Below are 12,094 nucleotides of genomic sequence, written 5' to 3' on the forward strand. Positions count from 1 at the left end.
CTGGGCCCTCCCTGGTGCCTTTGTTTCTCCAAGGCCTTTTCCTGCCAGCTGCCTTGCCAAAGACATCTAATCAACACACAGCTGCCAAACAACTCCCACAGCGACTCGGAGCACACGTCGGGGAGCCACGGCTCCAGCCTGCAGGCCAGGCCGGGGCGGCAGCTACACCAGTGGCCTGGGGCGCCGATCTACGCCTCCAGCCCTGACAGGGCTGGTAGCTACCAAACCTGGATTAAGAAACTTCAGGGCCTTCACAGACCCCACTCGGTGGTGCTGGACAGTGGACAGCAGGCACCCCGCTCCTCCAACCCCACAGGCTAAGTCAGCTTGCAATGAGCTCTAAATTTTGGCTGGCAGAAATTTTGCCTTTAGTTCCTTTAAAAGGAACAAAGCCTTACTATTTAAATATTTGTTGTTTAATGTAATTTCAAGCAACTAGATTATGAATCAAGAATGATGAGCAATGCAATGCACCACAGAACCACCACACTTTAATTTTATTTTGAAACACTGATCAAGTTTTAACTCAAATGGGTGTGAAAACCGTATCATTTATGTCTTAATTGTACCGAAAATAAAACATTTAAAAACAACCATCTGAATGTCAAGTTCTCTCTCCATGAAGGGTTTGCCACCTGGAGCACCTCCATCCGCCTGCACCCCAGCCTGTAGCAATGGACATAAGCATGTGCAGGACCTACCCGAAGTCAGCCGCTCAACGTCCTGGAAAGCGCCGCCCCTGCTTAGGGCCCCACGCGAGCTGGCCTCCTGGGAGGAGCAGGCAGCACAATAATCCACCTTAAGAATCCTCGTTCGGGGACGGTTCCACGATCCTTAAACAGCAGTCAGCAAACTCCAAAAACAAAGGCTCCTGCATGCAGGCTCGCATGAGCTTTGCCTTGTCGTCTGCCTGATCGAGGCTGACCATCAACTGTCTAAGGTGTGGACTGAGCAGTAAGCTCCTCAGCGCTGCAGACTCCCCTTAAAAATGAACAGGGATAGAGCCAAGCTGAGTTCAAGTGGGAACAGGCAGAGAGAGCTGAAAGCCAAATGTTTCAAATGTAATAAATACCAAGGACGTGGCTTCCCCTTAACCCTTTAAACCCACAAGTTAGCCCAGCACTTCACATAAGGTGAGATCAGCGTATCAGATGATTTCCAACTTAAACGCTATGAGATTCTTATTCTTTGTATCTCTGTAAATATTTTAACTTAATTTTTTCTTAGCTGAAATGGCATTATTTTACCAGCACAAATACAAACAATAGCAGCATGCTGGCATGTTTTCTCTCTATAAGCATGAAGGTTCTCAGCGACAAGGACAGTTACACCAAATCTCTGAATGGTGTTTAAGTGTGTGCTTGATCCAGCATAAAGCAGGATGAGTAGCAGTGAACTGACACTAACGTGTATGGTGCTTTACAGTTTACAAAATCATTCACACGTACACCCAGCTCAGCTCCTACCTCAGTCTAACTAATCACTCCCGTGGGACTGGGTACAAAGCACCACCTCTGTGAAATAGGAAAAATGAAAATAACACCACTTTTAGGAATTACACTGGCCTGTTAATTATACACATAATAGAAATGCAGTCCTACAAAAATGCTGGGCATTATTAACACCGTGTCCCTCTGAAAAGTCAAATCCTGGGATGACCCAGTCTGCATGAATGACTGGACTGTAAAGTGAGCACTGGGATTGGGAATAAACGGAGGCCCCTGATTGGTGTGAGAGAGACAAACCACCACAGAACGTGGGGGGTGGTGTATTATTACAGGGCACCAGGGGAAGCTGAAAAAGTACCTAATTCTGAGAGTAAGACAAAAGGTCAAGAAAAGTTAAGCTGAGGAAAGGAAATTTGAACCAAGCCTTGAAAGAGAAGCAGAATTGGGCTTCCCTGGTGGCGCAGTGGTCGAGAATCCATCTGCCAATGCAGGGGACACGGGTTCAAGCCCTGGTCTGGGAAGATCCCACATGACGCGGAGCAACTAAGCTCGTGCGCCACAAATACTGAGCCTGCGCTCTAGAGCCCATGAGCCACAACTACTGAGCCCGCATGTTGCAACTACTGAACCTGCACGCCTAGAGCCCGTGCTCAGCAACAAGAGAAGCCACCACAACGAGAAGCCCGCGCACTGCAACAAAGAGTAGCCCCCGCTCGCCGCAACTAGAGAAACCCCATGCACAGCAACGAAGACCCAATGCAGCCAAAAATAAATAAATAAATTTATTAAAAAAACAGAGAGAGGAGCAGAATTTTTGCCAACCCACAAAGTTGGTAGGATTCCAGGCCAGAGAAAGGCCTTATAGGCAGGCTGGGAGGTGTAGAAGGCCTGTGTGCCTACAGAATCACGTGGCCGGAGGAAGGGCTCTGCCCGCCATACTAAGGCATTTAATAGCTTTAAAAAATCACATTCTGGACTTCCCTGGTGGCGCAGTGGTTAAGAATCCACCTGATAATGCAGGGGACACGGGTTCGAGCCCTGGTCTGGGAAGATCCCACATGCCGCGGAGCAACTAAGCCCGAGCACCACAACTACTGAGCCTGCGCTCTAGAGCCCGTGAGCCAGAACTACTGAGCCTGCGTGCCACAACTGCTGAAGCCCGTACGCCTAGAGCCCGTGCTCAGCAACAAGAGAAGCCACCACAATGAAAAGCCTGCGCACCGTAACGAAGAGTAGCCCCCGCTTGCTGCAACTAGAGAAAGCCTGCGTGTAGCAACGCAGACCCAATGCAACCAAAAATAAATAAATAAATAAATTTATTTAAAATCACATTCTATACAATCCAATGTATCTCAATGGTTGACAAAGTAAACAAGCACAGCACTTACCTAAATTCTTTAAATTCTGCAAAGAAACTCTGTCCTCTTCCTCATCACTATTGAGAAAATCAGCTACAGAGTCGTCATCATCATCTGAGGAATATAACACAACTGCTTACGACTGAAAAAGAAACCTAGGTGCCAGGTTTTAATAACTCCTCCAATAGATAAAAAATATATGTGCACACATGCGACAGCAACAGAGATATGCAAGTGGGTACAGAGAAAAGTAACCTCTTCTCTGGAATTTGTGACTAAACCAACACTCCTTTTAGGAAAGCAAAGAACTGGTGACTAACGAACGCATCCTAGTGTTCACACGCTTACTCTGTTTCCCTGTGGTCTGGGGGCTTCAGGGCCTTATTTTCCAGTTCTTGCCACCCCATCCCCCCTCACCATGGCGGCTCCAGCCCTGCCATGGCCAAAAAATTAGATGCTCTGGAAAAACCCACTGACATGATTCCCCTGTGATTTCAGCATGGGCAGAAATTTCTGAACCCAACAACAGTTTCTCAAAGGGCAGAAATGGGCCATCCCCTGGCTGTGAATGTTCAATGCCTCTTTGGTGGCGCTGGGAGGGGCTGCTTCCAGAGCCTGGCATGGTGCATCGCCTGCAGGAGGCATTAAAGAAAGGCCAGATGAATGCAGAGGATGACAGCCCACTCCCGCTGTGAGCTGTGAGGGCCCCAGCAGCAGCGAGACCAAAGGCAGCACCCCGCCTAGGCCCAGCTCAGGTGAACCTACAGCCCCAGCCAGGCCCAGGGACGGGGACCCGAAGCCATGACTGGAGGCGGCTCCCGCCAGCAGTGTCCACCACTCACCCCCAAACCATGGCGATGGCCTTTCTCCCCCTCTGCCTCCTGACCCCATCTTGCTTCTCTTGAACCGTCAGGCGGCTCTGTAACATCACCCGTGGTGACGTGTGCCCCCAGCCCCAGTGCTCAGGGCTGAGGAAGCTGCTGCTCCCTAATGAACTTGACCCCTGGCCCCAGCCCAGTCTCCTCTCCTCTCTCCTTTCGACATATTCTATTTGAAACCCTTCTCTAGGTTTGTTTGTTTGCAATCAACCAACCCACCTGTGTTTTCCACAGGCTTTTTAGTTTTTGCAGTAACATGCGATCTTATTTCTTTCTCGACAGGACGAGTTTCAGGGTTGCACTGCTCTGAAAAAGACACAAATCTCAGGTGCACATCACCTCCACTTGAGGGACAAGGCTGCACACGCCACCACCAAGCCAGCCTCTAGGGGGAAGCATATGCATGGGCTAAGGGACTTAGGTGGGGGTGGGGATGAAGGAGAGGAAGTGAGATATCCAGTCAAGGGCCAGTAAAAGCCTGAGCCCGGCAGGAAGGCTGAGGAAGCAGGCCTCGTGCACCCCCTAGGGCCTGACTCCAACCTCCCTGCTGGCCGAATCGCACAGGGCTTTCACCACGATTCAGTAGCACACTGACTTCAATCAGCATCAAACTGGGTTCTCAGCAGTTTCCGATACCAAATTTGCATGTACCACATGCCACTGGGGACACAGAGATGAAAGCCATCAGCCCCTTGGAGGGGTTTAGTCGCACCGATGACAGAGATATGGACAAGATAAGGAGAGTCTGATCCAGTCACCTGAAAGGGCGGGGAGATGAGTGGGGAAGGTGCTGCCAGGTGGAAAGGGCATGTGGGGCCGAGGGAAAGGTCCATGGCTGGACCGGACCCTTGGAAGAGTACGCAGGTGCAAGGAGATGGTGATGAGCAACCGGCAGCTGATGGGCAGGGCAGGCCTGGCATGTGGCCAGGGCACAAGAGGAGGATGCCACACACAGGTCTGCCTGTCTTCCCCAGACCAGTGTCCCTCAGAGAGGGCGCTACTGTATTCAGGTTGGAAAGATCTTTAATGGTGTGGGATGACCTCACACACCCCAGGCTGTTTCTGTGAGTCAACACCAATTACCAGAAGTACCACCATCGCCACTACTGTGAGAACAAAAATACTGTGACCACGTGTCTCTAGGGAGAGCAATACCCAGGTTAAGAACCACTGCCAAAAGACCTAAATAGACAGTCCTCCAAAGAAGACATACAGATGGCCAACAGGCACATGAGAAGATGCTCAACACTGATAATTATTAGAGAAATGCAAACCAAAACCACAACAAAGTATCACCTCTCACTGGTCAGAATAGCTATCATCAAAAAGTCTACAGGGCTTCCCTGGTGGTGCAGTGGTTGAGAGTCCACCTGCCGATGCAGGGGACATGGGTTCGTGCCCCGGTCCGGGAAGATCCCACATGCCGCGGAGCAGCTGGGCCTGTGAGCCATGGCTGCTGAGCCTGCGCGTCCGGAGCCTGTGCTCTGCAACGGGAGAGGCCACAACAGTGAGAGGCCCACATACCGCAAAAAAAAAAAAGTTCTACAAATAACATGCTGGAGAGGGTGTGGAGAAAAGGGAATCCTTCTACACTGTTGGTAGGAATGTAAGTTGGTGCAGCCACAATGGAAAACACTATGGAGGTTCCTCAGAAAACTAAAAACAGAATTACCATATGATCTAGCAATCCCACTCCTGGGCATATATCCAGACAAAACTGTAATTCAGAAAGATACACGCACCCCTATGTTCACAGCAGCACTATTCACAATAGCCAAGACGTGGAAACAACCTAAATGTCCATCGAGAGATGAATGGATAAAGAAGATGTGGTATGTATATACAATGGAATACTACTCAGCCATTAAAAAGAATTATTCCACTTGCAGCAACATGAATGCAACCAGAGATTATCATACTAAGTGAAGTAAGTCAGAAAAACGAATACCGTATGATACCACTTACATGTGGAATCTAAAATATGGCACAAATGAACCTATCTGCAAAACAGAAACGGACTCACAGACATAGAGAACGACTTGCAGTTGCCAAGGAGGATGGGGTTGGGGGAGGGATGGAGTGGGAGATTGGGGTTAGCAGATGTAAGCTATTATATATAGAACGGATAAACAACAAGGCCAGACTGTATAGCACAGGGAACTATATTCAATACCCTGTGATAAACCATAATGGAAAAGAATATAAAGAAAAAAGAATTTTATATATACATATATATATGTGTATAACTGAATCACTCTGCTGTACAGCAGAAGTTAACACATTGTAAATCACTATACTTCAATAAAAAAAAACATAAAGACCACCAGACATTATGCACCTTCTATAGTCATGCCTAAGACCACCTGTAGTTTTGCCAGAGAGATTGACCCTGAGCTCTGATCCAATCTCTGATCTGTCAATTTCTAAGAAACAGAGGATTGAGTATGCCTAACTGCACCATGAGCTCGCAATCAGCAAAACCCAGACTGTGGGTAACTGTACAAGTCAAATGGCTTGAATTCTTCAACAGAGAAATTGTAAAGAAAAAAAACAAAAAACAAAAAAAAAGGATGGGGGAGGAATTTACAGATTAAAAGAGACTTAAAACAAATATCAGGGGCTTCCCTGGCGGCGCAGTGGTTAAGAATCTGCCTGCCAATGTACAGGACATGGGTTTGAGCCGTGGTCCAGGAGGATCCCACATGCCACGGAGCAACTAAGCCCATGCTCCACAACTATTAAGGCTGCGCTCTAGAGCCAGCATGCCACAACTACTGAGCCCGCGTGCTGTAACTACTGAAGCCCGGGTGCCTAGAGCCCACGCTCGGCAACAAGAGAAGCCACCACAATGAGAAGCCCGTACACCGCAACTAAGAGTAGCCCATGCTCTCCGCAGCTAGAGAGAGCCCACGCGCAGCAACGAAGACCCAATGCAGCCAAAAATAAAATAAATAAATAAATATCACATTTTTGGGGAATTCCCTGGTGGTCCAGTGGTTAGGACTCGGCACTTTCACTGCTGGGGCCAGGGTTCAATCCCTATCCCTGGTCAGGGAACTGAGGTCCTGCAAGCTGAGCAGCATGGCCCAAAAACAACAAAAAAGAAAGAAAGAAAGAAATATCACCTTTTTTTAATGGGCAAGACTAAATGATACGCTTTCAGGACACATACTTACATAATGAAACTAAAAAAGCAAAGAAGTGATTACTATAAAAGTCAGGACAGTGGTTACTTTTTTTTTTAAGACTTTATTTTTTTGATGTGAACCGTTTTTTAAAGTCTTTATTGAATATGTTACAATATTGCTTCTGTTTTATGTTTTGGTTTTTTGGCCCCGAGGCATGTAGGATCTTAGCTCCCTGAGCAGGGATTGAACCTGCACCCCCTGCATTGGAAGGCAAAGTCTAACTACTGGACCGCCAAGGAAGTCCCAGGGAGTGGTTATTTATAGGAAGCGAGCGCACTGGATCAGGACAGGCGTGTGGAGGGGTTTCTGGAGTGGATGGCAAAGTTCTATTTTCTTCATCTGGGTGGTGTTTGCCTTGTAATAAATAATTCAGTAAGCCAAAAAAAAAAAAAAGTCTACAAATAATAAATGCTGGAGATGGTGTGGAGAAAAGGGAACCCTCCTACCACTGTTGGTGGGACTGTAAACTGGCGCAGCCACTATGGTGAATAGTGTGGAGGTTCCTTAAAAAACTAAAAATAGAGTTGCCATATGATCCTGCAATCCCACTCCTGGACATATATCCAGAGAAAACTCTTAATTCAAAAAGATACATACACCTCAGTGTTCATAGCAGCCCTATTTACAATAGCCAAGACATGGAAGCAACCTAAATATCCACAGACAGATGAATGGATAAAGAATATGAGGTATATATACACAATGGAATACTACTCAGCCAATAAAAAAGAATGAAATAATGCCATTTGCAGCAACATGGATGGACCAAGAGATTATCGTACTGAGTGAAGTAGGTCAGAGAAAGACAAATATCATGATACCTCTTATATGTGGAATCCAAAAAAAATGATACAAGTGAATTTATTTACAAAACAGAAACAGACTGACATAGAAAACAAATTTATGGTTACCAAAGGGGAAGGGGTGGGGGAGAATAAATTAGGAATTTGGGATTAACAGAAACACATATATAAAATAAACAATACAGACCTACTGTATAGCATAGGAAACTATATACATTATCTTGTAATAACTTATAATGGAAAAAACTGAAAAAGGAATATATATATATCGCTGAATCACTTTGCTGTACACCTGAAACATTGTAAATCAACTATATTTCACTTAAAAACAACAACAACAACACTACTGCCAGAGAGACTGGAGTGTTCACCAAGGGAGTGAACTGCTCAAATCTGCATTTCAGAAAAACTACCCAGGCAGCTGCCAGGTCTCACAGTTAAGAGCTCCAGACTGCCCTAGGGGGTCTTGGTGAGGCCTTACTGGGCTGCAGGACTAGAGGGAAGCGTTCCACACCCAGCTCCCCAACCCTGTTGCAGCAAAGCATTTCTACTTCTTTCCTGTCTATCTTGAGCTGAAAGGTTTCTTTTGAAAATACTCCAGAGACATTAGGGTTAAGATAAAAAGGGGGGCGGGGGAGGCGGGGAGCGGAGAGGGTGGTGCTTGAAACACACAGCTGTAAATCAGAGACTGGAGGGATGAAACTACAGGCAAACCACCAATGAGCAACTTTAACCGAACAGTCATTGCGAGAGGTCGTGGGAAAGAGTCCCTAAGGACTAAGAGGCGCGGATGAAGAGACTTAAAAAATGCAGACTTGGGGCTTCCCTGGTGGCACAGTGGTTGAGAGTCCGCCTGCCGATGCAGGGAACACGGGTTCGTGCCCCGGTCCGGGAGGATCCCACATGCCGCGGAGCGGCTAGGCCCGTGAGCCATGGCAGCTGAGCCTGCGCGTCCGGAGCCTGTGCTCCGCAACGGGAGAGGCCTCAACAGTGAGAGGCCCACGTACCGCAAGGAAAAAAAAAAAAAAGCATACTTGACAAAGACCTTTGCTCCTTATTGTAAACTGATCTACCTCCACGTTTCTATCAAGATATTATTTAAAAGAAAGAAAACGTCGTTAACCTCAGCCAGCGCAGCAAATGATGCGCAGCTGCGTCAGAACACTAAGAGGAAGGAACAGCTAGAGGAGACTTCTACGGCAAAACTGGCCGACTATTTTTAAAGAAGAAAAAGAGGATGGGGACTTCCCTGGCGGTTCAGTGGTTAAGACTGCGCTTCCAATGCAGTGGGCAGGGGTTCCATCCCTGGTCAGGGAACTAGGATCCCACATGCCACGCAGCACATGCCAAAAAAAAAAAAAAAAAAAAAAAAGAGAGAGAATGGTACGTAGAAGGAAAGGCAGGGCAGAAGAAAGGGTTTTCTGGTTTTTTGGTTTTTTGGGCTTTTTTGCGGTACGCGGGCCTCTCACTGTTGTGGCCTCTCCCGTTGCGGACCACAGGCTCCGGACGCGCAGGCTCAGCGGCCATGGCTCACGGGCCCAGCCGCTCCGCGGCATGTGGGGTCTTCCCAGACCGGGGCACGAACCCGTGTCCCCTGCCTCGGCAGGCGGACTCCCAACCACTGCGCCACCAGGGAAGCCCCAGAAGAAAAGGTTTTGATTGTCCAAAATGTGGAGAGACATTCGCAGGTAGAGGTATCCGCCCACCCCCCACCCCGCCCGGGAAGGGGAGCTCCCACAGGATCAGGCGTTGCAAGGGCGGGAGGGAGCAGAGGACGGCGACGGGACGTAGGGGCTGCCGTGCACGAGGAGGGGGGCCTTACCTTTGTGCTCCCGGAAGCAGGTCAACGAGCAGCTGTAAAAACAAAACCACAGGCCGCGTCAGCCCCGAAGGCCGCGCGGACCCTCTCGCCACCCCGCCACCCGTCCGCAGCCCACAACCCCGCACTCACTAGGGCACGCGGCAGGCGGGGCAGCGGTATTTGGGTTTCTCCAAACAGATAACGCAGACAGCGGTGCTGCAATTGAGCGACGCCATGGTCTCGCCCCGGCGCCCAGGCCTCTCCCCGCAGGTCCCACGTGAAAGCCTTTTCTTCCGTTTCCTTAACCAGAACCAATCAGCGCGCAGCACTTTTGGCAGTCAAAAGCAATGGATTGATCTAGCTCATTGTTTCAGGCCTGAGAAGTAGAAAGTCGATGCACTCGATGCGCAACCAGTACCCCCATCAGAGGTTCTCTCTGATTAGGTAACGGCGTCGAAGAACTTGTTACGTAGCCCTGTCCCTGTCCCTACGCGGCCATGTGACTTGCAGCAAGTCACTGTCACTCTCCAGCTCTGTTGCCCTGTATGTATGTAAAAAGAATACTTGGGATTAAATGTCCTTTACCTTCTGGCTTGGACTTTCTCAGTCTTGCACCAGCACTGGGTTCTCCCCGCACATCTCATTTGCTTTTTTTTAGCACATGAGAAGTCCACACACTGGCCGTTAAATCACATGACACACATGTGCCCTTCCCAGCCATCTTTCGCACAGGAAAGGAAGATGAGGCTTGGCCGCTGATAGATGTTTATTGAGCTCCAACTGTGAGCCCCGCACTGCCCAGATGCTGGGCTGGGGACACCCAGGGATTAGCAGGCACGGTCTCTGGGACCTTAAGGCTTAGAGTGAAGGCAGGAGGGAGAACCCCTGGGTGGGATTGATTAGCCAGGGAACAGATGAGTTACCTCTGGCCCAAAGGTGGGGATCCTGGTCCAGAGAGGTGAACTGTGATGGGCCTTGAATGCCACCGCAGGCTTTAGAAATAAACAAAGTCACATTTTTTGGGGAGCCCTGCTCCTCCTCAAAGCCCTGAGCATTGTCCAGCCTAACCAGGGTTCCCAGCCCACACGTGTGGGGTGCCTTCTTAGGGCCATAAGTCACCCTCACCCCCAAGAGCCTCCCCTTTGTGTTGGTCCATCAGCCCTCAGGATCTCACTACTATAAAAGCCCCGAACCACTGTCACAGTCTGTGGGGATGAATCTGTTACAACCAAAGCAGTCATTCAAGTCTTAGCTCCAAGCCCTCTCTGGCTGTGTGACTTGGACAATTGTCTACCCTACATCTATTAGAGTGGATGTTCAGGCCTACTTTCCTGAGCTATTTAAAGCAGAGAGGAGACTGTAAAAAGGTTTGTGATCTGAAGTGCTACAAAAGGTTATTTATGGGATATCTAGGAAGAGTCTGCAACTCTCCTGAAGCCCTGGTCCCTACCCCATGAGCATGGGCTCCAGGCCCCAAGTCCCTGGAGCCCAGGTTGCTGGACCTCAGGCCCCTCTAAAAGGGTTTCACTGTCAGCCTCAGTGACCCATGCTGGGGTTGGGCTTGAGTGACCGTCCATCACTCCTTTGGCTTTGCCAGACTGTCCTGAGGGCACTGTCCAGTCCTCAGTGCTGAAGTGGCACCGGCCCCTCCGGTTGCCTACCTGCCCCAGCATGCAGCTGCCCGTGCCTCCAGCCTCCAAACAGAACTCAGGCCAAAATCCAACGTTTCCACACCGACCTAATAATCTGCAGCATTCCTTGTATTCCTCAACAGTTGTGACCACTGCTGGTTTGACCCAGAAGTATTCCAGAGAGCCCATGCTTAACAGGGAAGGCCAGAGGTCAGTGACTTGTCCAGGCCACATTTGAACCCCATGCCCTGTCTGGCACCAGCACAAATTCTCCTATTAGGTACATCACCACTGCCCACACAGACTTTTCCTGTGAGTTGTGTTTGGGGGCTGAGGCCATGGAGAGTCTCCACAATCTTCAGGGGCTCAACCTGACCCCACCCACACCCATACCACGCTGACTCTCCTACCTTTGGGTCCAGAGATGGTGACTCCAGCAAAAAGAAAATTCCTGGAATTCCTCTCATGCACATTGCATTCAGTAAAAATACCTCTTCCTCTACTCTGGGTGACCTCCAGCTTCCCTGGAAAGACGTACCCCTCTTGCTCCAATATCCAGGAAAGAAGGTGGCTCATCTCTGATGGTGATGAGGTTGGGGAACACCAAGAAGTGAGGACGCCGAGAAGTGAGGACGCCGAGTACAGCTCCTCTGGGCAATGGGTAGTTCAGAGAAGAAAGACGGGTATGACTCTGGGCCCAGCAATCAGATGTCCGCACTGATGTGGCCTGGCTCTCCCTGGTCCCCCATCACGCTCTCCTAGCGGCTGTCTAAGGCTGCCTCACGCCTTCTCAGCGTCAGCCGAGAAGCAGGGCCAGACCTGGAGAGAGGCGAGGTAATGATCGAGGCAGAACGGTTTCCAGAGCTCCGCTGCTTGGCAGGCGCTGTCCAGCAAATTCCAGGCGGGCCGAGCCCGGCGCCAACGCCGAAGTCTGGGGACGCGCGTGGAGTCCCAGGCCCGGCACTCAGCACCGCCAGAGGGCGCTCC

General features: G+C 49.6%; 1 protein-coding gene across 3 annotated transcripts; it reads right to left on the minus strand.

Moving 5' to 3' along the window:
• Positions 1-474: 474 nt before the first annotated feature.
• On the minus strand, positions 475-9,755 carry ZNHIT3 (zinc finger HIT-type containing 3). 3 transcript variants are annotated; one of them, XM_079724785.1, is made up of 5 exons: positions 9,627-9,755; positions 9,498-9,529; positions 3,904-3,990; positions 2,837-2,920; positions 475-981 (listed from the first exon to the last, which is right to left on the minus strand). In XM_079724785.1, exons 1-5 carry the CDS (start codon positions 9,710-9,712, stop codon positions 800-802), a joined length of 471 nt encoding a protein of 156 aa, XP_079580911.1. In that variant the 5' UTR covers positions 9,713-9,755; the 3' UTR covers positions 475-799. The 3 variants fall into 3 exon arrangements, with proteins under 3 accessions (XP_079580911.1, XP_079580910.1, XP_079580909.1); XM_079724783.1 differs by having other exon boundaries at positions 799-1,039; positions 9,627-9,737; XM_079724784.1 differs by lacking the exon at positions 3,904-3,990 and having other exon boundaries at positions 9,627-9,737.
• Positions 9,756-12,094: the final 2,339 nt, after the last annotated feature.

The sequence above is a fragment of the Hyperoodon ampullatus genome, assembly GCF_949752795.1.
Source record: "Hyperoodon ampullatus genome assembly, chromosome: 19".
In the NCBI taxonomy this organism is placed as follows: Eukaryota; Metazoa; Chordata; class Mammalia; order Artiodactyla; family Ziphiidae; genus Hyperoodon; species Hyperoodon ampullatus.

Bases quoted from the DNA above. Each gene is read 5' to 3' on its own strand.
- ZNHIT3 (XM_079724785.1), bottom strand. From the start codon at position 9,712: ATGGCGTCGCTCAATTGCAGCACCGCTGTCTGCGTTATCTGTTTGGAG. The intron at 9,530-9,626 runs GTGAGTGCGGGG...TTGTTTTTACAG, and splicing joins CCCGCCTGCCGCGTGCCCTA to CTGCTCGTTGACCTGCTTCC. The intron at 2,921-3,903 runs GTGGGTTGGTTG...TATATTCCTCAG, and splicing joins AAAGCCTGTGGAAAACACAG to ATGATGATGACGACTCTGTA.